The sequence below is a fragment of the Apis laboriosa genome, unplaced genomic scaffold (genome assembly GCF_014066325.1).
Source record: "Apis laboriosa isolate Shangri-la unplaced genomic scaffold, ASM1406632v1 scaffold174_cov162, whole genome shotgun sequence".
Classification (NCBI taxonomy): Eukaryota; Metazoa; Arthropoda; class Insecta; order Hymenoptera; family Apidae; genus Apis; species Apis laboriosa.
Genome location: NW_025222156.1, coordinates 125524 through 152999, shown reverse-complemented (window position 1 = coordinate 152999; position 27476 = coordinate 125524). Strand labels below are relative to the sequence as shown.

General features: G+C 33.5%; 2 protein-coding genes across 8 annotated transcripts in view; one reads left to right on the top strand and one right to left on the bottom strand.

The window, feature by feature from the left end:
• Positions 1 to 1459: 1459 nt before the first annotated feature.
• On the top strand, positions 1460 to 21957 carry LOC122711617 (prostaglandin E2 receptor EP3 subtype). 3 transcript variants are annotated; one of them, XM_043930579.1, is made up of 6 exons: positions 1460 to 2854; positions 3296 to 3535; positions 10340 to 10517; positions 10847 to 11085; positions 13521 to 13749; positions 14792 to 15217. In XM_043930579.1, exons 1-6 carry the CDS (start codon positions 2651 to 2653, stop codon positions 14902 to 14904), a joined length of 1203 nt encoding a protein of 400 aa, XP_043786514.1. In that variant the 5' UTR covers positions 1460 to 2650; the 3' UTR covers positions 14905 to 15217. The 3 variants fall into 3 exon arrangements, with proteins under 3 accessions (XP_043786514.1, XP_043786516.1, XP_043786515.1); XM_043930581.1 differs by lacking the exon at positions 14792 to 15217 and adding an exon at positions 21762 to 21957 and having other exon boundaries at positions 1463 to 2854; XM_043930580.1 differs by having other exon boundaries at positions 1464 to 2854; positions 10343 to 10517.
• Positions 16715 to 27476, bottom strand: part of LOC122711615 (rho guanine nucleotide exchange factor 17) — a 57738-nt gene continuing 46976 nt past the window's right edge. For 2 of the 5 annotated variants that reach the window (XM_043930573.1, XM_043930572.1), the window contains exons 14-25: positions 26678 to 26815; positions 26353 to 26444; positions 26054 to 26276; positions 25415 to 25506; positions 24204 to 24471; positions 23713 to 23820; positions 23043 to 23282; positions 22828 to 22895; positions 22348 to 22674; positions 21315 to 21485; positions 20558 to 20841; positions 16715 to 20198 (exon numbers count right to left, since the gene is read on the bottom strand). In XM_043930573.1, coding sequence (XP_043786508.1) covers positions 20579 to 20841; positions 21315 to 21485; positions 22348 to 22674; positions 22828 to 22895; positions 23043 to 23282; positions 23713 to 23820; positions 24204 to 24471; positions 25415 to 25506; positions 26054 to 26276; positions 26353 to 26444; positions 26678 to 26815 — 1990 coding nt within the window. In that variant the 3' untranslated portion in view covers positions 16715 to 20198; positions 20558 to 20578. The remainder of the gene's footprint in view (positions 20199 to 20557; positions 20842 to 21314; positions 21486 to 22347; positions 22675 to 22827; positions 22896 to 23042; positions 23283 to 23712; positions 23821 to 24203; positions 24472 to 25414; positions 25507 to 26053; positions 26277 to 26352; positions 26445 to 26677; positions 26816 to 27476) is intronic. The other 3 variants (XM_043930574.1, XM_043930575.1, XM_043930576.1) reach the window with 3 other exon arrangements.

Sequence of the window (27476 nt, the reverse complement as noted above, 5' to 3'; positions counted from 1 at the left end):
AAAAATTCTTTAAAGAATATCTGCTTTTCTTGGAAATGAATGAAACCTTATAAAAGATTTAATAAAGTAGAAACAAAAATCATATTAATGATACTTAAATAAAAGTTAAGCAAAACTATTAACCATCATAAAAAAATAAATTTATAAAATATTTTGAAGCGTTAATTATTAACAAAATTTAAAAATTGTGTATAGAAATACGTATCATAATATTTAACCTATTATAATGTTTGTGTCCAGTTAAGTCTCTAGTTAATTGGATAAAAAAGACATCAATTATTGGTCCATCTTGGGGAACGTAATAGTTCATTCACCTCGAGATAATTCGATGAACTCGTAGAGACCTCTATGCAACGACCTGTTTTCTATTGATATTTTTTTTTTCTCTTGCATTTTTCTTTTATATTTGAAGATGTAACGAGTCGTGTGAATCGTAATAATAAAAAAAATCATTTCTGTAAAATTTGATATACATATAAATCACAATATCAAAGAAATTAAAGAATAAATACTTATACAAAGAGAAAATAATATCATTAAAATTGCTAATTAAAATTATTACATACCTGAAAACCGAGCCAAAAAAATCAGGATAATTGAAAATAAAATAATTTGCTCATTGTATTATCGTTTCTATCGAATTGCATTACAAGTCCTGACTAGTCCTAATAAGTACATTGTCATTCTCTTATTGAATTCATGTCCTTTGTGTCCTGCATCCTTGAGAGAAGTGTGCACGCTTAGCACACGCATCGAACGTTTATCGTTGTCGTGCTTGAAATTATTTATCAACGCGAATGTGCCGTGTTGTATACGAAAAATATATGTACGATGCATTATTTATCGAATACCTGCATACCGACGAAATTCTGTTACCAAACCGTGTTGCTGGAGGATTGTTCCAAATTCTATAACTATTTCTGCATCACATGTGAATTATCTGTAAAATAAAAGATTTTATTATATTAATAAGATATTTAATAAGATCTAGACTTAATTATAACTTTATCTTAATGTAATGGATTAAATCATCATCATATAGTAAATCATCCTCTTTAATCCTCTTATTATAATCCTCTTAAATGTTCGATTTTATATTTAAAAATTTCTTTATTATTATTATGTAATATTTTATAAATTATATAATATTTTATATTCAGGCAAAATTTCAATTTATATTCATCATACAATAATATTCATTTTTCAATAGTTTTATTTCATACTTTAAATTATATACTCTCTTACATATCTATTATTATTATTATATTTCTATGCATGTTTTTATTATCCACGTATTTCATTATTGTTTCTTTCTTACCTTAATTCGAAGTTTGCATTCATTTATTCCAAAGATATCCCAAACGAAGTTGAATGTCTTGCAATGGAGGAAGTTCATCGTCATTAACAGTGTCTCGAAGGTATGGCGCCAAATAGACGCCGACTTTAAAATACGGCGCATGCGTACTGGCAAGGGTTCATCGATTGTAAACAAAACCGGAGGCGACCGCGTGGTTTCGATCAGTGTGGCGACGACTCTCGCGATCGACGGAAGTGGAGAAGTTGTTTTTTTTCTTCACTTTTTCCATATATTCGATTGGAGGAAATCGCAAGTTCGCACCGTTAATTCTCCATCGATATCTTCTCCTGGAAAGAGAAGAGAACGAGAAGAACGTGTAGAGCTGTTGAAACAAAGACGATTTCACTCACGGGATTAGGTGATCGAAGTTTCGGAAAGAAATTGAAAAGCACAATTTCATCGACAGTCGATCAAATTAGTTTGCTTACAATATTCAATTAACAGGAAACAAATTGAATGCGCAAAGATTGTTTTCTTACCGTTCAAACGAGTGAGAAGGAGTGTTCAACAGGCGATTTGAGGAAACCATCTTCGAGGTTCCATTCTGTTCTTTCGCTTTCTTCACTGAAAAAGACCTTTGATGTAATTCAAGGCCTGAAGGGTTCACCAAGGAATAACTGATCAACGCGTAGCAACAAGTTTCACTGAGATTTATTTCGATCTTGTTACGCTCATTCAATGAATACGAGCTGTTGGACCGTTGCGCTGGTTGTGGCCCGGTGCACATGCAGTCTGGCTTGAATAAGGGCTCCATAAGTGCAGGTAGTCTTACAAAAGGGTCCAAGTACAACGTTGTCACGTTTCTCGAGAAACTCGAGGCAGTGGCCTGAATAACAGCAACAGCGCCTGTTGAAGAGCAAGAGGGCGATAATAGTGTACCAAAGATACATGATAACGTGTATCGATACACGAGCCGAAGATCAACGACGAGTCACTCTGAAAATAATTGTCGTCGCGAAATGATGTTTTAGCAGGAAAGAGTTTCGAGCTGTCGTTTTCTCCATTTGAACTTCTACTTTTGCGAGAGAGGAAACGAAAAGGATAGGGGAACGGGGAGAAATTCGACGATTGCTCGAAATCAACGACTATGGGCCACAGAGTGATTCGTAATAAACAATGAAGTCTCTGAAGAATCGTTGCATCGTCCAACATCGTGCTTTAGAGATTTCCGCTTGAGAACGAAACAATTCGAAGATATTGGACATTGTTTGGAGATTCATAGATTGGATAAGACACACACGCGTGAAATATCGATCGATTATTGCGTAAAGGAGAAACGAGAGTCGTCAGAAAATGTCGCTCACCTCCACGGAGATTTGGAACGAAACCTTGCCGATGATTAATTCGACGCGGATCGCTCCCCTTTTAATATCTCACCCTGTACTGATGTCAAAGAGACACGTGACTTTCGCCGCTCAGGTGGTGCTTACACTTGTGTACATAACCGGTGTGATTGGCAACATATCTGCTCTAGTCATTCTCTTTCATCGTGATAAGGTAATTAAAAAAAAAAGAATTTGTTACATGATGTTACTTTAAAATTTAAAAAATGAATGGAAATAATGATCGATTAATCGTATTTATATATCGATAATGATTCATTCTATGTATTAGTAGTAGAAAAGAGAAAAGTTATTTATATTGTACTATTATCGGAATGTATATAAAGCATGAAATTTAATCGATAGTAATCATAGTGAATAATACTTATCTGTATACTCAGATAAATATTTGTTTTCTGTAAAAACAGAATTAATTATCGATGATTAATAGATATATATCAGTCGGATATAATAAAGAAATTTAACACATGATAAATTATTTAGAGAAAATAAGTCCAATATGCTAAAATAGTGAAAAGATGAAAATAATTCTCGGAAACGAAGAGTAACTAATACGAGCAAATAGTCATTATGTAATTGAAATAAATTGTTTCAGAGAAGAAATCGAAAACACTTGTTGATGTTACGTTGTCTGGCGATCAACGATCTCGTCGCATTATTAGGGATGCTGGTGCAAATGTATATCACTATCTATGTGGGCAGCGTGATATCCACTCGAGGATTTTGTTCTCTTCGCGTGGTGTGGAGGCTTTTCGGTTTATTCAGTGGTTGTGTCGCCATCGTGATGGCAGCTGAAAGGTGGCTAGCCTTGACTAGGCCCTTCGTTTATCAGAAGGTAAGTCAAGATCCTCGATAAACCTTTATGAACGAAGGATCAACATTAGTTTCGGTATTTACAACGGCTTATCACCAGATTTTTTTTTTCATTTTATGTTTCTTTTTTTTTTTTTTTTTCCTCCCCATCCTCGTATCTCATCTAACGTTTTCATATTATCTCGAACTAAATCCCTGTGAGTAATGGTTTTAAATGAGTGGTTAAAATAATATTATTTGAAAATAATAATATATGCATACCAGAAAGTGTTGAATTAAATTTTTATGCCGAAAAAGGTTTTGTTTTTCTCAACTGGCCATTGATATTCATGATAGCTTATTCTCGCATCGAACCTGAATGGGAATGTGGCGGCAAATATTTTTTGCAAGCGAGAGGCAAATAAATACGAGATGTAAATTAAAGTTTCAATTCATTTTTTTTAAACAATCGCTGATTTAGTTGTTAAAAATTGACGAATATTAGTTGCGAAAATTTAACTCGAAAATTAATAACAGTTAAATTTCATTCATTCACTTTCGTGAATCCTTTGCACAATTTGATGATTGAAACATCATACAAATTTGATGTTAGATATTTCGATATTCTTGATACATATTAGATTTTATTTAAATAAGAAATTTTATTCGTCATGTCAGAGATAAACAGGAGAAAAACGTCATGGAAACCTAGCCGAAACTAGCATCACAGTTTTTATCTATGCGTGATAAGATTCACATAGATGTATACATCTATTTGGTATGGACTTGACCCATTTTTTCAATAAACAATATTAATTGGAATTAGTACGAATTTAATTGGATTAATTCTTTATTCATATTGTTATATTATACGTGCAGTTATTAACAAGAATCATAACGTCAAACTTTTTAAGCCTGTCTCCATTGCAACAGTATTCCAGAAGAAGAATTCATCAATCTTGCCTCATAAATTAGAAATAAATTTCCAATTATTTAACTACTTTTACAATTACTTCTTTGTATATTTAATACGTCACACTATGATTAAAAAATTCATTCATAAGATTCTGAATATTAACACTGAAAGATCCTTCATTGAGGATATGAATCACGAAACACTTGAGCGCACTTCTTTCATAGAATATAAGCAATCAAGCATATTATTAGAAAATAATTAAAAAAAATATTACAAAGTGTCTTCTTATTTGCAACCAACGAATTAATCGAATTAATCTTTTTTTATCTCAAAAACAGTAAACAGTGCTTGGCTAACGGAATCATAGAGTAATCTTCCGTATTAAAATTCTTGAGAATCCGAAGATGTATCATCTATGGTATTGATATAGACACTACGAATATTAACTCTGTCACTTCGATGTAGCCAATGATCCGTTTGAGTCAATCTACCGCCATTTAAAACGCAGCGGAAACAATTATTTAAACCGACTGCGAAGCAAGTGCTTCTCTAATGCAGTTGGACTACCAAAATGTATATCCTGTTTGTTCTTTTAATCATCGTTCCATGTGTCTATTTACAATTCGAACAAATTTAATACTTGTAACGATCTTTGAATCTTTCGTTTCAAAATATTTAAATTATTCTTAGCGATTAATATAAATTTTGCAATTTTCTCCCGTACATTTGATAATTTAAATATTGCGGATAAGAAGTTTGATTAAATGGGATCATAGGTTATAATAACAGACGATACGAATGCCAAATTTCCCTCATATAGTGGTAATCAGCTTGACAACTTTCCAAAGTCCTTAAATTATTTCCGAGAAGAAGAGACAAGCGCGTGATCACGAGCAGCTAATTATTTCGCGGTTGATTAGGAAAAAATTGATTTCCATGTTGATACTGTAATTGTAGCTCGTCTTGGGAATAAGATACGTGGGTTTTTATCGTCTTTGAATACAATTGTACTGGTTGCGTCGCGATGAAAAATTCGTGACCCATTTTGTGACCCAAATATGGACACGCGTCGTGCCTATACCGTTTTCATTGTCATCATCAATCATCCATACTTTGTTCATTCAATATTTCATTATTTAAATAATATACCACGTTCAATTTTTATTTCGATATATTTTCTTAAAAATTTGAAAATAATGCGATAATATATTTATGCAATTCTTGTAGAAAATAATACGAGAGAAAGGATCGTGTATTTAGTTAGATTTATTAGCAAGTTTTTGGAATTACTCAACACATATCTTAATTCTTGGCAGATGGAGAAGATTCAGGGTCAGTGAAATTAATGTAAACCATATTTCTGCACCGAATGGTCATTCACTTCTTCTTTTTCTTGCGATATGTGTATCCACAATTTGAAAGAACATCTTCAATAATAATAATAAATAAGTAGAACTGAAAATAACTTCGTAAATTATCATATCACACTCTTACCCTTATCCTTATTAAATCATGAGCCACATTGTAGATATACAGTCACATTGTAATTGTCAATTGAAATAATTTTCATAAGTTGCAACCACTTATTCATACTTGTGTGTAAAGTTCCACGCTTATAACTCACAATTAATTTACTTCACTAAATAAATATGAATACAAATTTTCTTCATCCAATCAATATTTTTATACTCTTGATTCCTTGTTCACTTAAAAAAAAAAAAAAAAAAAAGTATGAGAACATGTTCACAACGAAACTTCATTCACTTCATTCACCCATACCGTTACATCCTTTCCAACCGTAAAAATAAACCACAATCAGTCGTTCGATTCAAAGAAGATTGAAAGGAGAACTAGGAAATCCACTTCTCTTGTTAGCATCTACCCCAAGGGGACACTTCTAATACCCCGAACGCCCTATAAATTTGTAACACGATAGATTTTACCTTTCGAAACCCGATGGAGCGATTTCATTCAAGGATATACAGAGAAACGATGATTATAAAGTCGACGAACCATGGATTAGTAACGTTCGAATGCGCCTGGATCGGCTCTCCTCTCTATACCAAATATAGCTTGAAAATCTCGACGACATTTTAACGATACTTCGGCTTCACTTTAAGTTTGATAAAAATGTAGAAGAGTGAAAATGGCCAGGCTTCCAGCCAAAGTAAACTGGATCGACGATTGGGCAATGCGTAAAATTATCTTTCGATGATTTTATGCGAACCTCTGTCTTCGAAAATGAGAGTGTTAACGAGCTCGTTGAATTATGTTCGAGGCGGATACAGAATGTACAGAATCGACGAATAATTTACAGTGTGCATTTTCGCGAGGAATTAATATTTCGTTTCTTCCTCCTAATTTCTAATTTTGAACAGAAAGATGTTAAAGAATTGATTCACACCTAATCCATAAAATATATTACATAAGATACAAGATTTGAAATTCCTTACAAATTTTTGCGTTCTTTACAAACCAATGAAATGTATGAGATTTAAAAATTCTGAATTATGACGTCTTAAAATTTTTTTTGGACTATCTTAGGGCTATTTTTAGCAGCCAATTAACATGAGAAGACGTGTCCTTGATACTTTAAGCGTGGGAGAGGAGAAAATTGTGAGGTTAATATAATCTTATAGAAAGTTGTATGCTTGAATGATTTGTTAAAATGATTTTGTGAATAACAGTATATATATTATAGTAATTAAAAGTTAATTATATTGTTAAGTTGATATACAATAGTGTTGTAACGTCATATACTTATCTTGTATTACTTTCGATAATCATAATTAATTGTTAATAATATATAGATATTATTTGATATTAATATCTTTCGTGTAGGAAAATTCATATATTTTTTTATATCATATCAATTAAAAAAAAAAATTCAATCATAATTTCTTTTTAATTTTGTGACAGAATAGCAATGTTTGAACGATAAAATGTTACGGATCACGTTTGTTATTTATTGTTGAACATGCTTATCCTGGTTATCTTTATCTAGCATAACATCTTTTCTTTCTAAAGGGAATTTATGATTATGATTCGTGAGATTTTCGCTTGTATTGAAATAAAGTATGTAGTCAAGTGTCTACATTCTCATACAAAGGGGAAACACAGCTGTGAAAATTCGTTTCCTGTTGTTAACTAGGTAAATAGACGATGTTTTTGCTCGTCTTCTCTCCGTTAGCTTCATCAAAAGAAAGAAATTATTTTACATTTCTTTGATTTTAATTAAGAAGAAGAAAGAAAATAAAGAATTACTTAACTTTTCGATTTGATTCTTTTATATCATTCACAGTCACAATATTAAATTATAATCTCAATTTCTTATTAAGTATCTATTATTTTTAAAAAATATTGATAAATAGAGGTAATAAATATTCATATCTTGTATATAGAGGAAAAAAAAAATCTCCAAACATTTCATTATCATCTAAGTTGCATCATCGAAGAAAGAAATTATTCAATCCTCATCTTCATATATTTCAAGCTTAATATTTGTAATACTTATCCAACTTCCCGATTTCAGTTCCTCTTCAACAATATTTTCTTCGATAGAAAAACCAAATTAGACACTTGTTGATCCATCTATCTAATTCAAAGTTTTTAAATTTTTTCTTGTTAAAAACCTCATGTTATTAATTCTAAAATATCCGAGATATTTCCATTAAAAATTCACTTATTCTGCAAATATTGAAATAATATTAGCTAAACAAACAATTTATCGTATGGTCTTGAAATTGAAAATTTTTTGTCGATAAAAGTGACAGATAAAAGTGACAGAAGCAAGAGTATAATAAAGAGAATACGATGCTTGTACAATTACAGTGTTTCTTTTCTTCTTTGTTTTGTCTACGTGTCAAACACGTTCAGTTTCTTCTGTGAATAGATCTTGTCCTCCCCTGAAAGCACTTAACCACCTCCGCAAAAGAATAACGAAAAATCCTGAGTGGAAGATTTCATCCCTTCATTTCTCGAGAAACACATTTATCAGGTTTGTGAGGGGTGATATTCTTACCTTTGCTTCATACGTGGATATAAAGGTATATGATATTATACAATAAATAAATCAACCTGTTAATAATCTTTCGTATGAAAAATAGCGGAGAATATAAAAAATATGTATCATTTCTATGAATATATTTGAATATACTGTAGTCTTCTTATTTATAGTAGCTTATTTATTTATTTCTTCTTCTTTTTAATTGGATTTCGCGTGTTTGAGATGAGTGAGAAGAATTATATCATAGCATGAAATAAGCATCAAGCACTAAAAAGAATTTACAGCATTCCAAATCAGTCAAATAAAATTGGATGTACAAGAATGATTCTACTCGATAAAAGATTTTTGGAATCAATTCCAATAAAAATACCTTAGTTAATATATTTATCTAAAATTTTCAAATAACTATACATTATGTTGTTTGACAAATACAAAGAATAGAGAGAAGATCAATTCACCAATACCAAATAAAAATCGAGTATTTCATATATTCTTTGTGTTATAATAAAAAATCAGAGGACTAAAAAAATTCTAGAAATCGTAAATGAATTTTGTGGTTTAAAATTTAAAGAAAATATTTTCCTAAACGGAAGATTATCTTTATATCTCTTTAAGATTTTCTCTGTTTGTTCTACTTTATTATTACAGATCAAATACTTATATCAATCTATTATTATGTCAAAACAAACCTCTTCCAAAGATGTTCTTCGTCGGAACATAAATCTCAAAGTAATATATTCACCAGATAACAAATGACGTGATAATTTGCACTAATTTTTAAGTTTGACTTAACGATATAGAATTTCGTTCTGCAAATAACGAGTCGTGCTTTGTTTGGTCTTCGAAGATCACCCATTCGATGACGAAACTTTTCACGTAAACAATGATATCATGGGATTCCTTTTCCCGCATTTTTCTTATATCCAAGATATCTAAAATAAGATTTAAGATAGTCAACAACGTTTCAGATCAATGATCCTGGAAGTGACGCAAATTAGAAGTTCATCTATTTTGAGATGCACGAGTCTGGGATAAAAACAAAAATATGTATAAAGTTTGATCGCCATTCATAAATTTTTGCCTGGTTTTTGATCTTACAGCGGATGACTCTCTGTATTCAATTGCTCATTATAACAATCGTTGGCGGTCCATTAGAATCGAATCGATATTCTTTGTCTGTTTTTCGCCACGCGTCATCATCAAAGTTCATTGACTTTGCGTTGAGCAATGATCGATGAGATTCGTGTGTCGAAAATAAACACGTGGCTCGGTGTCTAATCAAAAGTATTATTTATTTCTATTTGTGTAATATGCAGCTGTTTCTTTCAATCAAAAAATTGCGCTGATTAGAAGTAGAAAGTGTGTATCTTTACGAGATAAATTTATACGTTTGTTCTTTTAGATGTATATTTATTAATTTGATATGATTAACGTTGTTACGTTTTTTTTATCTTGTTTTCTATTCTTTTGCTTGCAAATTAATATAACAAAGGAGAATTAGATTGTGAAACACCTATCTCTTGAAGGATCAATAGTAAATAGCAGAGAAAATGTATTAGCTTAGTCCTCTTCCAGCCCTCATTTAGCTCAATTTAATTCGTCCCTCGACGTCAAATTGACACAATAATGAAAAAAAAAAAAATCAATAAAAAAAATAAGTAAATTCAAACTTCTTCATTGATTAATAAAAATATTAAATTTCTCTCTATTCGGGAATAAAACACAAATTGCATTATTCCTAAATAAAAGATCAATCTGAAGATTAATCTTTTATTTCAATATATCAAATTGACACGAATAGAATGGATAACGTTTAATTGCTACTCATTGAAGATTCTAATTAATTTATTTCTCACATTGGAAATAAAATATTATTCCCCGATTGTTGTGCTACTCAATCTGTGACACCCATGTGTGTTCTCCAGCAGGTGACGTACCCAATGATTGTACGTTGCATGCTGGTGCTCTGGTTGGTCGCTTTGGCATTGACAAGTATGCCAATGATGGGTTTTGGCGTGTATTACAAAGGTGAACGATGCGTACGATACAGAGAAGCCACCGAGCCAGCTGACATCGCCTACGCATATGTTTGGTTCGTTTTCGGTGAGTATAGAACATTATTGCGATCGATAAATCCTTGAACGTGTCTCGACTACCGTATCGCAATTTAAACGCGGCCAAACCTTGATTATTGGAACCTTTTTCCCTTGAATCGTCAATCATCAACCACATTCGTTTCACAAGGAAATTAAAAAAAGATTTATACCTTGTAATGATAATTTTGTGTACAACTTGTGTACAAAAATTAGTTTCGAAACTTTATTATATTCAGTTATCTTATTGATTTTCCTTTTTCCTTTTTAAACTTTTACAAAGGTATTTAATTTGACGAAAATTGATTGATTTATCTTGTAAATATTAATGGTTCTTAGGTACGGGCCTCTGCCTGTCGATAGTTTGGTGCAATCTGGCCGTTTCCAGGGCGCTTAGCAGGCTAAGTCGCAAAGCTGGCGTCCTCAGACGAGTAACGAGATCCTCCTCGAGAGCGAAACCACTTTTGACAGTGACGGGGCCAGCGCCGGAAATCGTCACCACCGCCGAGGAAAGGGCATTCGCAAGATTGATGGCCGTGTTATCGATATCTTTCGTCGTATGCTGGATGCCGCAAATGGTAAGCGATCGATCGATGGAAGTAATTGATTGAATTAATTCCTTCCAGCCGGAACACCATCGCCAATTAAACGACGCTCGCGTCTTTTTGGCAAGCTAATTAGAATTCGTGAAATGCGCCACTTCCAATCCATCCGCTTTCGAATAGTTTGGATAAATACGTTCGTCCGTTAGAGAAATCTTATTATTTATTGTATTCTTTTAGTAGAAAAAGTAATTTAAACGTTTGGCTAAATTAAAAATTTGCTTGAGAGAAAGATCGAGAAAGATTGGTATTTTATAATTCTATATTTCAATTTATCAATTGTTACGATTGACAAATTCTTTCAATACGATTGTTTAGTTATCTAAATAAAAGCAGTGATTTTATATTTTCATAATTAACGACATATTAATGACATTTCGAGAAGGAAGTGTCTATGAAGGAGTTTCCGGTTCTTTTATGGAAGCAATAGCGTTTACGTGACGCGGTTGCTAGAGATTTATTTGATGATAGCATTTGCTCCTATGTCGTCGAAACATCGATAAAATTTGCCATCGTATCCGTCGTGACGAGATTTTAAAAGTGAATCGATATTTTTTATTCCACACCATGTATCGTCCTTAAAGTGCCCATTTAATAATTCGTGATCGAGCGATATTTAATTCAATTTTAACCCTTCTAGTGCGATTAATATGTATAACGTTAATTGATGTTAATTACTTCCTTGGATGAGGGAAATAAAAGGAACCGTCATGCTAATGTGGTTAAATATACCGATGGATCAGAATAGAATCTTTATTTAGCTTTGATTAAAGAAAGCATATATTTAAATATTTTAATAGTGAAGAGACGTATAAAACACCGTTAGAACTCATCGTTCTATAATATTAAGATCATTTTAAAAAATGAAAATAATCTTCAGGATATTTATAGAAATATTTTTTTGTATTATTCTCTTTTCAAAATTGTCCAGAAATATTATATATATATTTTTTTTATAAAATAATACCAACTCCAAGATTTTTCAATTGAAAATTTGTAAAAAGAATCAAAGAATTTTAAGTTTTCTTCAACTGAGTTCTTTCCAAGTTCAAATTCTGGATAATTGCATAAGAAAATTGAATAAAAATTGAATTACATTATTCAAATAGTATTTAATGAAGCATTGAAGAAGCTATAAGATTCGCAAATCGAGGATATTTCGTGTAATTCCGAAGGGATCATTATCATTGCTTCAAGCTCCCGCATTCCTGAATTTTTAATTCGAAGTAATCACGATGTATGTATCCTGCCGGCAAGAATACAATCGCCTCGAACAATGCACTCGGTGGTACGGCGGTTGCATACTCACGAGCATTCCCCCATTTCCATCTCCTTATCCGCTCAGCATCTTATTCCAAAGTGTTTTCCTCGCGCGACGTGTAAATTTCCCCCGATTCCTACGTTCCTACAAATCGAGTCGCGCGGTTCACGTTCGCGTTCCTTCTCTGAACTTTAGCAACTCGGGTTATTCTTCCCGTTCCTCGAGCAAGCGTACGAACGACGGAAAATAATGTAACGATTAGCTCGCGCAAAATTGCGAACGTGACGCACTTCCGGCGCCCAGGACGAAGGTTAAACGCGATTGATTTAGTTTGGAATATCGTCACGTACGATCGATAATGGTTTTGCAGAACAGAACAGGATGTGGAAAGATTTCGAGAAATGTCGAATGAAAATTTTCCACCGCGTTCTTTCATCGGCGACAGTGTATTTCTGTCGTTGACCTTTATCGCGTAGGTTTGATGTTGATACTATCCGTGACCGTGACACTTTTCATTCTACGTCATTTTTAGCGATGTTACTTAATTGTAAGGCTTGATTTCGAAATTGTTTCTCGATTTCGTAATTCGATTAGGAATTTTATTAATTAAAACGAATCACAAGTTATAAGATAATTGTCCTTATTTGTCGATTTAATAACACTCTTGGTATTTCATTATTTTCCATTAGAATAATTTTTTTTAAGATTGAAATAATTTGAATTCTTTTGGAAAAATTGCAATTGAAAATTTCAATGAAATCGATAGATGCAAAAACAAACGACGATCAAAACGTGTAAAAAAAAAATCTATATATTTTAAAGGATATTTTCTACCAAGCGATTGTATCATTAATTGATAAATTCACAATTATATTATTATTATAATTATTATAAATGAAGACTGGTTTCAAATGAATGCTAATAAAATTATCTCGTGCAATACGAGATTTGTAACTTTTGACAGCAACTGTCAATTGCTAGATCTATTATATTTTGTAATGGTGTTGCATCGGCTATCACGAAATAAAATCACTAATGGCGCATTTATATTCACCGCAAAAACCCAGTAGAATTGCAAATCTGTTAGAATCAAGTGACAACAATAGAAAGGCATTGGTTAACAAAAATTATCGCTGCTTTGTTTCGACAGATTTCCATTCCATTGGCACAATTCGCGATGCAGTTGCCAGAGAAGGCGATACTCGCGCGAAAATTGATTCGTATATTTCACCTGGCCGCCGACGTGCTCCTTTGCATTCACTTCACCCTGGATCCATACATTTACGTGTTGCTAAGGATGCCACGGCCGAGATTCCGCCTTCTCAAACCCCTGTGCAAGATCTGTTGGCCAGCAAGAAGCCGATCGAGCTCGTTCAATGGTGAGTCTGGTCAATCCGAAACCCAACTTTCGTATTTAGAGGAGATGGGAACAATTAGTCACGCAAGTGGGACCGATCGCGTAGAGATATGAGATTAATCGTGCGCAATATTTATTTCCTTTCAATATTATACGGTGTTAATTAACAATATATTAGCTTTATATAATATTTAATACTGTGTTAATAATAATACTACGTTAATTTTGTTAATATGTTAATTAGCTAATTATTGTCTTAACATTATTTTCATATTGAAATAAACAGAAGATGATACTCGTCGCAATTGCGTGACTTATTCTGCATTCTACAATCGAACCTTTCCAATTAACCATTGTCTTAATTTCGAAAGATCGAACTAAAAAAAAAAAAAAAAAAGTGAAGGATGGTTGCTCTATTTACTTCTACTGGTTTCCAAAGTGTAACATAACTTCTAAGTGTATTCATCCGAGGAATCACGTATTATACGATTGTCTAATGGCACGTGCAACGAGGAAATGAAAAGGTCAATACAGTAAAGATGCATAAAGGGAAGGATTATTTCATCTCTCGATGATTCCTTCGTTGTCTAGCTACAATCAAGGGACTTTTACACGAGACTTTGAATTGAAAATTGAATCGAATCCTTAAAAAATTCATCATTCGTTGAATCTTCACGTAACACATCATTCCTTAATCATTTTGTACTCTATCGTGACTTATAATATCCTCTCTATCGTAATCAATATTGCACTCGATATCCATTCCTTCATCTTCTAAACAATGTGATCTATTATAATCTATTTCTCTAATCTTATCATCCTTGATTCGTTGTAATTCATCCTCTCCTTTGCCAAAAGAAATTGAAAGAATAATTTTAATCTTAATCTTTCAAGATTCTCATCTAACGAATGATCTGAAACTTGTAATGCAATTATCATACCGATCAGTTTTTCCATAAATTAACAACTTTTGGCGTGGAGTGGTATTATTCCTCTTATCAGATCTTAGATTCAATGTTCATGATTCCATCACCGATTGAAATGGACTCTCTAACACCTGACAGGTACCACAGACCACCAGGGCAGCAGTGGTGATCCGTCGACCCCGATCACCGAGGCACCCTCAACACCCGTCAGCGAGGAACACGATCCTCCTTTAGTGGCGGTGTCGGTCTGAGACAGGCTTCAGCGAATGATCTTCCTGAAACGGCTCAAGAGTCACGATGGTAGCCAGGTTTGAGCTGCACACTCTTCGAGAACGTTGGAAGATCTTCGCTCGGTATACACGTACGATTAAACGAAATTCGATCGAGCCGAAAATTATTTACTCAAGGCACAGCAAAAATATCGAAATTATCGCGAAATTTTAAGAATTCTTGTTTTGGTTAATGATCAGAAGAGTATTTGATCCTTCGCTTTATTCTTCTTATTTTATTATTATTGTTATTATTATTATTATTATTAATACTCTTTCGTATCCTTGGATCCATTTTATTCATCTGGAAAAATTTAAAATTCCTTTTTTTTTTTTAAAACGAGACAAGATATATTCAAATGTGAAATTTCTTACCTCGAATGAATCCAAGGATACTAATTATTGTTCAAGTATCTCAATGGAATGGTTTCCTTCGAGGAATTTTCAAGATTATGCAGTGAATCCTTGAGGAACAAATCAGGTGCGTTGAGATTGATACCTCGCTGATTTTTCGTGTACAATTCACGTGTTCGAATGTTCTTGTTTCTTTTCTTCAGTTTCCATGTCACTGTATATGATCCATTGTACAGATCATTTTATCCGTTGTAATTTCATGTATCTTAATATTCTTCTTATTAATTGACTTTAAAAAAAAAAAGAAAAAAGAAAAAATATCACGTATCATACTTTATATTGAAAGTATTGCACAAAATTGCACAAAATTTGTAAAAGATATATATATATATACATATATCAAGTATCATGCATCGAAATTGAGATTCTTATTTTATTTTTTGTTACTGAATTGTATTAAGAAAGTAAGAGCAAACAGCATTCCAAAAAATTATCATCGCAATGTGTGATGCGTGTGTCGTATTTATCATTTGTTAATTTTGTAAAAATCCATCAAGATTCTATACAAAATACCCGATTCTAGTAAAATACAGAAGACTCTACTCGTTTGCAGTTTGCAAGTGAGAGTGAGTGTCGTCTTTTTTTTCAACCGGGTATTTTGAAAAAAGAAATTGTAAAAATCGACTTAAAATTTTCTTCTTACATAAGAGTATATTCATAATTAAAAATAATACCAATTAAGTTTATTAAGAAGTATATTTTAAGTAAATCTAAATCAACGAAAAATCATCAATAATGCAAGTATCGACACACATTTCTATCACAGTTGAATAAATAATGTCTAGTCAATAAAATAATGCAAGCGTGCAGTAATTTACGAATTATAAAAGAGCAAAGAATGAACATTTACCAAAGTATTAAATATTAAAGGCATATTTTTACCGTACAATGTAATTCCGTAAATAGAATTTAAGAAAGAAGAGCATTATATATATCTTTTTCTTTTCTATAAAGATATACACTGATAAAAGTACTTATGTATACAAATAGATTAATCAACAATCTTGTGATTAACATGACGTTACCATGAATTCTTACTGACTTTATCACTACAGCCAGTGTAACTCATAAATATCTTATCATTTTCTATTGTATCGATGTAATATTATTAATAAATTTTAATCATTTTTTTTTAAATACATATTCTAATATTCAAATTCAAATTTTTCATTTAAATAACGTGACGAATTCTACTTTTATCTTTCTGTCAATATTCAATTCTTATAAATAATCCATCTAAAATGATTTCTAAAGCAACAAACATGATTTTACTCGATTCTATATTTCGTAGAGAGAAAGAAACAAATTAAAGTGAGTGTGTTCAAACGTTGAAAAGGATGCACAGAAGAGAACGAAATAAGAATGGAAAGGAAGGAAGTACATATAATACAAATATATTTCATACGTAATTACGTATTCTCTTGCTTCTAGACACTTAACAACAATTAATCAATAACTTACGGGACGCGATCGTTGCTGAATACATGACACCTTTTATGTTTAGTTGTATTGCACACTAGAAATATACCACAGATTCATTCGTACACAGTATCAATCGGTGATACGTCTGGCGTACTTTCACGTATACCTTAAGTATCTATACAATAAATAATAATTCGACTTTTTCTTTTTTTTCCATTCCACTCGTATCCCATTTTACTCAATGATCTATAATATATCTTTGTTCAATTCCACACTCACAAAATACACAAATCGTAACGAAATTTCATCATTTGTATCATTCCTCGATTATGTTAACGACGAAACAATTGTCCTTTTCTCTCAATACAGGCATAATATATCACCAAAAAATCGTCCATTCCTTCGATGCACTCTTTTCTTCTAATGAAACGATCATCATCTCATTTCATACGATTCATCATCCCACCCAAGCACACGTGAGTCACTGATACTTAAGAAACGATATGACACCGAACATTGTCTCACGAGAAAATTGATTCTCACGAGGCGAACGCAAGGTCGAAGGCAAATATATCTCTCTTTTCTCAATTCTCAATTTCCGTTCATTCACGAGTTCAAACGCGCGAAAACACGTATATATGCCTCTCTATGATAATAGAAATCACACTGATAAACAAAATATAAGCCCCCGTACGTGGTCAACGATTTTCCACTAGCAACAGATTTTACCTTGTTTCGAATAGGTTTGCGAACAATGATTTATCACACGTACAGGTATGTCGACATTAATTATGTACACATCGAAAAGGTGTCTTTGTCTCTCTATGATGATCGTAGAACGAATCTTGTGATCGTTTTTGTTTTTTTTTTCGAGCCGTCGAGAGAGAGAAGTCGAATTCTTGATTGAATCTTTTTCGGCGGAATATCGATGTTTGATCAAGATGTGATGAATATTTGTACGATTAGAATTGAAGAGTGGATATGAAAAAGGCTATATGCATTGGAAATTGAATTAAAAATCTTATTTATCGAAAAGATTTCAAAATTTTTGTCTTAGTAAGTCTAAGTGTAAGTATAGTATTGTTAATTAATGGAGAAAGGAATTTTATCATGGTGTTTAAAGCCTTTTTCATTTCCAATCTTCAAGCCTCGAATTCATTAAAGTAATTCGAATCAGTCTTGAAGCATTTGAATCGTTCGTTCGGCTCTTCCATTAAAAAACGACAACAGATCTTGGAGACATTTCAACAAACTTTTATATTTTTTTATGTTTTTTTTTTTCATGCTTTTTTTTCTTTTTGCATATATATTTAGACAACACATCCATACGATTCTCTTTCAATTTTCATGATCGAAGGATGACAAATTCGTTTATTACAATATCTCTTACAATCAACAAACAGCTTCGTAATAATCCCCCAAAGTATACGTACCCTAAAACACCTAACTCCTTGGCTCCATGAGAGATCTAAAGTTGGTAAAATGAATGGAAGAAGATTCGTGAATCGACATTCAAAAAGTAATATCCGAAGTTGTAAAATGTCCTCGGTTTTTCAAACGAATCATCGTATTAAAAGTGCAAAATTTGAAAAATTTGCGATTCTTTCTTAGTTTATCAAGGAACCGATCGACGTGCGAATGCGAATAATTCTCGTGCGGAAATAATCAATTTCAAAAAATCAATAAGGGCGAAAGTGCGCAAATCGAAAGATACGATTAAATATCATAAAAATCAAGATCTCTATCGTGGAACGCAACACTTGGTCTTGCGTAAAAGACTATGTCAAGTATTTCGATATCAATTAATTATTGTCAAATACACTGTATGTTTAATTACGTATGATCGATACATCCTCGAAACGTTCAAACTCGTAAAAAAGTCAGATCATTACTCTAATTGTAAATTGAAGCGAATAAAACGCGCGGGAGGTGTATAAATAGCTTAATAACTATCGAGAAGTACCGTGAAGGTACTGCAGGGGAAACTATGCGAATTGGCCTCTCGAATTTTGTACCATTTAATACATATATAGACGAACAAAACAATTTTTCCTCGAATATAACCGATTATCGCGACGAAGAATTCTTTGAAGAATTCTTTTTTATTCAAATTGCGATTTATACAATCTCTCTTATGCTTTTAATAATTCTTTTCTTTTTTTTTTTTTCTTTTTTTACTTTCAATAACGTTTTCGCCCAAATAAAAAAATATCTATTTTTTAGGAAGGACGAAAAATTTTATCGAATACAAATTTCAATTTCGTCTCTCTTTTAACAATTGAACATTCATTCGATCGTTTCTAATCTCTCCCTTATCTGGCCATATAAATTGTAATTCCTTCGACTAACAATAACAACAATATTATCACGTTCCAATCCAAAAAATAAATTGATTCGTGACCTAGGTTAAATATTTATCCAGTCTGAGCTGCGAAGAAAGAAAAAATTTTCACTGGAATTCCATTAGCGATTAAACATGGAACACATTCTCTTACGATCGGTGAATAATTAATAAAACGTGTTATGTTATTGCGCGTCTACTACTTGTCGAGCGCGAGGCGTCGATCGATGGACAATGATAAATTCGTTTTGGCACTTTTAACTCGATTAGCTCCCTTCTAACGTTTGATTATTTTTAGGCCAATAGTCACGTAGTATAAGCTCGATTCAACGCTCTTCCAGGTATCGTAATTCATTTCGTTTCAATGTTTAATTCCAAAGTGTAATATTATACATTTGACGCAACAGGGATATACACTCGCGAGCGAATCAATACGCGTGTATACGATCACATACGATTCATCCGTATACCCTTCTTCTTTATTGAACATCGAAGTGTATCGACACGCTGAATCATCAGCCGACGAATTAAGTATCATCGAGAGAAAGCCAACTTTTTCTATTTCAAACCGGTGCAAAAGTACAAATTTGCGTGGAATCGATTTTCTGAAATCAAATACGAAATTCAAAACGATCAGATCACGTTCAAGCGATATCCATATCAAACTTTCACGGTTTTTGATGATAGTCTGAGCAAGTGAGGGCTTGAGATATTCGTCTGGTTTTGAGCTTGATTTCAGCGAACCGATTTTCAGTTCTGTCGCAGAACGATCCAGCAAGAATCGAATAAATTATATGGCAAAGGTCTGATCATTTAACGTCGATATTGACGTAAAGATCAGAGAGAAACATATCTAAACTGGTTCCACGACAGTTTGCTTCTTGGCACCTTAATAATAACGGACCTCCCTTATCCTGGTTTTGATCCACTCGGCCAAAATCAACCAGAGAACCTTCCCGCGTTCCCTGAAAAATCGTCGGGCGAACACGTCCTGAACAGTCACGATCGGACAATGACGGACCCGACTACGTGTGAATTGCACACGTAACAATGAATCCCACGGCATGTCGTGCCGATGCGAGTAAAATGCGGCCCTTACCTGTAAAATCAGAATTTTAGAAATCAACGAAATGGAATTTGTTTCCGTTAATGTGGAAAAATGTAAATGAAACGCCAATATTTTATGATTTCGCCTTTTGCAGTGATTATATTTCTACGATAGAAATATAGATTAGAGAAGAAATAGGGATATTATCGAGGATATCAAAAGAGCACCGTGGCAGATGATATGAAGACCCCGGAGATCCGGAATTCTATGAAGTTTCTCTCGTTTCTTTCGAGTTTTACATTTCTAACTATGAAATTTGTACGTACATATGATCTCAACGTTGAAAGGATAAATCTATAAAATCGAGCACAACAATTTGATCGTAATAATTGTTTTTTAATCGATCTTACCGAGGGCCGTGCCAGATCAGATCACACTTTCCAAAGCAGCAGATGATTGGTCGAATCCTCACGACCAGCCTGCAGCTCGGCGGATGCCTGTGGACCTCTAAAATCCTCGTAACCGTCTCCACCGGATATTACCAACAGTTTTCCACGATTGATATTGTTCTGTTGTGCTTTGTTAGATTTCAGAGAATATCTGTTCACCTTTGGACGCGGGTCTGGTTTTGGCGGGGTTATTGTTTCCACGCAAGTGAGGAAACGCACGTGTCCGGTATGTCCATGAGGAATACCTAAAAAACAAAACAAAATAAATGTTAAAATCAGAATCGAGGAAACATCCGCATCTGTTGCCAATCGACAAAACATTTATGCTTCCAAACTTATCTCCCTCTTTAAATGAATCTTACCAGTTAAGCTCGTACACGTGGCACAATTCGTGCGAATAATTCAAAAACGATGGAAATACATCTATCCCTCTATTCAGAGACTCTGATTTTCTTGCAACAGAGTATCACAAATATCGAAATTAAATTGTAACAAAGATTGAAAGCCTGGTAGAGACGTCAAAGGCCCCGTTTCCGGAAATTTATTACGCTGGTTTACGCAGATGCACGAGGAGGGATGAATTTTGTAAATGATTGATCGAGCCGTCGCGGACACTCGCGATGAAGCCACGAAGCAATTCGCACAGTGGCCAGATTCTAATTATATCGGAAGCAATGAGCGGCGATTATAAACGATTGAACGTGACGTCAATACGTACCAGTCACGATCGGTGGTTGGGACATCCTCTGAGTGGATGGCTTTATATGGGGAATTGGCACGGTCAATAGTACGCCGGCGCTCGTGCCGATCCAAAGCAACTCGTTGCAAGCCAAAAGTGCGGTGACCCTGAGACAGGCGGCCTTGTGCTGTCGTATTATGTCATCGCAACCTGCAGCAAGTTTAAAGCTTCCGTTAAAATAAATACTATATATAGTACGAGAAAAAAAAATTTCTTCTATTGAATGATCATTATATCTGAAAAATAAATGTTAATATGAACTATAGAGAATTTTATGGTAAAGGTAACAACTTTTTCTTATTTTTCTTGTGTTAAAAATTAAATTTTTAGCGATAATGTCTGTTTAAAAATATCTGTAAAATGATCTTATAAAAATTTTTTATATATTTTAAATTGACTCGATCAACTTTGTGTATACTTAAACAGACCCAGAAATAGGCCAGAACCAGTGTCCCTCGGTTCAATTCGTGAACGACAACCATTAGTCTACTAGTGAAACGAATTTGGAAAGCGAAACCACTGAGGGGAATTTCTTGTTTCTACATTTAATGGCCTGTTATGTCAGGTAAGATTCTCTATTTTATCGTCGATTTTCGAATCTAACGAAATCTTTAGATTCTTTTTTTTAAAAGACAACAAAGAAAAATATAATATATTGTACGAATTATTTTATAGATATTTCTAAAAAAAAAAAACATATATTATATATTTACATTTATATTTATCACACTACGAAAAATCTTAAAAAAAAAAATTATCCAATCCAATTGCAATTCCAATACAAAGAATTCACTAATCAATTGTATTACTATACATACAATTGTATATTCATAATTCGATAATTTCTCAAAGTGAAATTATCGAATCAAAGAAAGGAATCTATTTACGATATATTTGATCCCATCTTTAATTTTCTTTATTTCATCTCGAATTTTCGATCAAAAGAAGATAAAAGATGTGATTAATTGTACGAAGAATAAAGTATCACAGGAATCAAGACGTAGAAACTTACTGGTAAGCATTTTGGTGACAGCTGGTGCTATATTGATATCTGTCAAGCATTCGTAGCTACCAGAATGGAATAATCGCAGCACGGCGCTATTGTGCAAAGAGATCCACACTCCTAATCCACCGGAACTCGCCATACAGGAAACGGACAAAGATGTGTCGTTACTAACGGCGAATGTATGTTCTATATCCAACGTGTGGGTGTTGAGAATCTTCACCGAATTGTGGCATCCGCACCAAAGTTTAGCGGATACAGGAAGCATTTTAGTCACTGGAGAAGCAACGGTACCCACCGATACCGACGTTGGATCGGGTGTGTTCCAACCACCCACTACAATTACACAACAATTTTATATAAATTAAGACTGTTCGATTTATTGTAAATCATGCCAAAGAATATTTTATACGAGATTTATTTTACTTGTTCATATTTTACAATGTTTTTATTCTTTTCTTTTTGTATAAAATTTATCATATAACTTACTATGATCTCGACAATAGACGGTGATGTCTCCATTGGCGAGTGACACGAACACTTTATTGTCCAAATATCTGTAATAAATGAGAATAAACAAGAAAAAAAAAAAAGAAATCAAAGTCAAGTTTCATACAAAGCTGTCACTATAATCGATTAATTATTAATAGAATTTAGACGAGATGTGTCATTGTTTTGATACGTTAATTCGATAGAACCCTTACATGATGCAATGCACGCTGCTGTTGTGCTGTATTTTCACTTTGTTCTTTTTTATCCTGATGTTGTCGTTGCAATTGTAAACGTGTATGCATCCATCTTCGGTACCTAGCCACATTGTTGGTTGATTGACATCCTCTTCTGTTGTAACATTATCGATACTCGGAACGTCGCCACTCAAACTCAGGCTACCCGTATCTGCACATGGAATGTCGTCCGAGTCCGAGTCGTCGGAGCTCGAGCTACTGCAAAACAGTTTTCTTAGATCAACCGTGAAATTTACCAAATAATTATATATTAAAATAATTGCAAGAATTTCCTCTAAAAAAAAAAAAAAGCTCTTAACGTATCTTTCCATTAAATCGACGAAGAAAAATGTATTAAGTAAATAAGAATCATTTTTTATATTTATCAAAGCTTAAGTAAATACATTGTACTTTACAATGGATATATTTTTGACACAACATATTTTTTTTTTCCTTCATAAGATATTTTATAACAAGAAATCAACCAATAATTTCAAAATTATGAATAAAAATGTAAGAAGTGACGGAATTCTTCTGGTTAGAACTTTTTCTGGACATGTATACAAAACGTGAGATAATAAGCTGTAGTTGACTCCTCGTTATACAAAATTACAACTTCCTGATTCAAATTTTCAGTCAAGAGTATTACCTATCTAACTGTATGTTCCCGCCACTGGCATCGACATCCTGGACCGAGATGCTTATGCCGCTCTTACTGTTCGCGAACGAAATGTTGTTAGTCACGCACGAATTCGATCTAAAATATAACACAAATAAAGTAAGGCCCCCTTCTACTAGCCTCTACAAAGTATTATAAAAAAAAAAAAAATTCATTATATAACAACCGTTTCTTTTCTCTCCTCGAGGATCTCGCAAAATTAAATAATTCTCACATAATTGCTCGAAACTTTCAATTGTCAGATAATCACGTATCATTAGAAGAATAATTTAATTGTGAAAATATACACAAGATGTTTCTTTTTCTTTTTTTCATTGACAATTGCTTACATTTCAAAGAATTTTTAGATAAAATTATTCATCACATCAATATTTCGACCGACTCACACTCGAAAGCTTCAAGCAACTTTCAAGCAATTTTTTTAATGAATCGATTAAAGAATCGCAGTTTCAGAATCTCACCTTTGGGTGCACGCTGGAATTCCAGCGACGCACAGGATCCTCGCGTTGCAAACGCCATTGCAAGATGTCACCTGTGGCGGTTCCGGTGTCAGACTCAACACGCACACTTGGCCCACGTAGCCATCGCTGTTGCACACCCAAACGTCTCTCGAGCCCTGTCCATTGGCCAAGGTGGGTGCAGCACAGGTGAACTGCAAGCCAGCTCGAGTCTTTCGAATCGGCAGAGGTCCCACAAATTCTGGGCAGGGCCTCCTATCGGCGGACAACGCTGTAAGTCGAGACACATCGACACAGGTCAGAGCAAGAAAGAATACTTGTGTAAAAGAATTTTTTATTTGAATAAGAATGTATTTGCAAGTTTGTCTGTTTCTCATTTAAATTTAATTATTTATTTTAGAAGGAATAATAAAAATGAAGAATGAAGAGTATGGATTACTGGATCATAGATTTGAAATCTATCGTCGACTTTAATATTTGGTACATTTGAATGAATTAATAAAAGAAAAAGGGAAAATTTTAACGTTTGGTAAACGTAGAAGAGCCGTATGATAAGATGGAAATATAAATCGTAAACGTGTATTCGATATCGATACTGCTTCGTCGAGTGTTCACTTCCAAATGTGTTGAATTACGGAGCACACGTGTAAATATAGAGAAGAGAATCTAAACAATCGAACTATGAAAACAAAAGGGGCATAGAAACATGGCTAAGAACATGTTTCTAAGAACATGAGTGTAAACTCGTGTGTGGAATCTAGTTTCCTCGAAGAAACGTCGTGTAATAGTCTTGAAAAATTATTGCCACGAGAAAGTGAAGGTATATTAAAAAACAAACATGGTAACAATTGGTAATCAAATGAAAATCGACATTATCTTCGATTGTTTCATTAACATTTACGAGTCTCTGGATAAATTGATGAAGACATATCTCGGGTACGAATACAAACACTTGTCAACATTTGTCAAGAATTAATGCCTTCAGAACAATACTTGCAGCATCTTCAAACGCTGACGAAACGTTTGCAAATAGTCTATAAACGATCAATAGTCATGTAATCACCATTCGTATACATAGGCGCAATTCCAAAAAAGCACGAGCTAAAAGGAATATCATCCTTCATTTTCGTAAAGAAAACTAAAGAAAAATTACATTTCATTTGAGCAAAATTATATTATTTATCCTTCAAACCTCGAGAATTACATATACTCACCTAACTTCTGTTTAGCCTCGTTGAAACTCTCCTCCCAGCTGGCTCTTTTGTCCGGCTTCGTGAACATCACGGAAATATTCTCGATTCCAGCTCTGAAAATACACGAAACAAGTGTCACACGAGTCGTTTTTAAGTCACGTTGCATATTGTATACGGTTCGATGCACGTGTACCTGGAACGTGAGGTGAACAAAGCGCAAAAATACGTTTATTGTTAAGGTTGGACCGCTTTATGAGCGGCTAATGGGATGAAATGTTGCCGTTCAATAAACTGTCACTGCGTGTAATATCGAACCGAGGATTCTTACATTGTCATCTCGGATTGTGGTTTGTTGCATACGCGAATGATGTTCGAGAGAAGATATGCGCGCGAACTTTGCGCATAAAGGAATTGGACACAATGGAATTGGAAAGCGGGACTCGTTTAGTGGGAACTGTTGTAAATTATGAAAAGAATTTTCACGAGCGATTTTAAAAGCTTTTAACGTTGCACGAGTAACATCTGTGATGATTGAAACGTTTATTAATAAATGACGATTTAAATATCGATGACAAGATTACGTTCATTCAATTTTGATTGACTCTCCAATGCCGGATTATTTTTGAATCGCTCGATGAATAAAATCGACGTGTTACTTACTGAGTATTAAGCGTTAATTCCAGACAAGCCAACTGTGAATGCGCCGCGTTCCTCTCGGCTAATTGACGCTGCGCCTGGCCCAGCATATCCTTGATGAGATCCTCCAATTGTTGCTTCGCGCTGTGCAACGTGGATGCCAACTCCTGAAGTTGGGTCAACGTTGCGCAGTCTTCGCGCAGATGATCTACTTCGCGGGCCATTCGCCTCAAATTTTCATCTTTGGCTGTTGAGAGCAACAGTTTCCTTTATTTTATTAATCTTCCAAATGGAAGATGAAGAATTTAGGCGGTCCTTTTTACCTTTCATAACTTCTAAATCGTCCAACGGTATTCTCATTAGCATTTTGTACTTGTTCGCTTCGAGTAGGCCAACCAGACTATTCGGGCAGGAACTATTCGACAAAAGACGAAAGCATAAGTGTAATAGAAAACTATAATATATATAATATATAATATACGTATATTATTATTCCTTCGAATTAAATGTCGATAAAGCTTCCACCAATTGAAATTGTACAAGAATTCTTTGAACGTTCTTGTTGAAAATTCTTCAGGAATAATATCAAGTTCGATATCAAAATGATATGAATTTTTATTTCAAATATTTCAAAAAGGATGTACTCACGTCGATGGTTTTCTGATAGTTCCGCTCCTCCTCTTGATGCTGGTGATAACGAGTAAATCGGAAAACAAAAATAGCGCCCGTTCCTTTCTGGTTCCTTGGTTCGATGCGATGGTGACCAAATCTTGGCGAATGAATGCTCTGCGGCATAAAACAGACTCGTGTCATTTTCAGATGAATCTTTTTTGTTTTCACAGCAATTTCCATCGCGACACGCATCGGTATTGGGAATCGATACGGCGTGCACGGTTAGAGGTTGAACACTTGACGATGAAACGAAGAGCCGAGTGCAACGTTTTACGCGCAGCTACTCGATCGAAGGCTCTATTGTACGGTTAATGTCATTTTAATCTCGTTCTCTTTTATTCCTCTCTGAATTGTGAAAAAAAAAAAAAAAAAAAAAAAAAGACACGAATTTGTACACGATATAGATGAATTTTAAAAATATTTTTTAATACGTTCTAATTTCTTCCTCGTTTATTTTTTCCCTCGTACTATATTTACACGGTATATTAACGAGAAATATTAAACTTTCATAGTAACGTTCAATCGAGAAATTGTTTAAAATAAAAATTGATATTTAACGATCTTTACGGGAAAATTGAAATTTTATAATATTTAGAGAAGAATTTCAAAAAATGTAATTACGTATTCTTATTTTCCTCGTTTTTTAAAAATTCTAAGTACTTTTCATCGAACAATATTCTATATTATATAAAATAAATTCCATCTTAATGGATATAATTTTATCCAAGAAAAAAAATATAATTTCTTATTTGTTTAATTATTTAACATGTAAAAA

Coding starts and splice junctions, on each gene's coding strand:
- LOC122711617 (XM_043930579.1), top strand. CDS start 2,651: ATGTCGCTCACCTCCACGGAGATTTGGAACGAAACCTTGCCGATGATT. Junction 11,086..13,520: donor TATGCTGGATGCCGCAAATG/GTAAGCGATCGA, acceptor TTGTTTCGACAG/ATTTCCATTCCATTGGCACA. Junction 13,750..14,791: donor CCGATCGAGCTCGTTCAATG/GTGAGTCTGGTC, acceptor AACACCTGACAG/GTACCACAGACCACCAGGGC.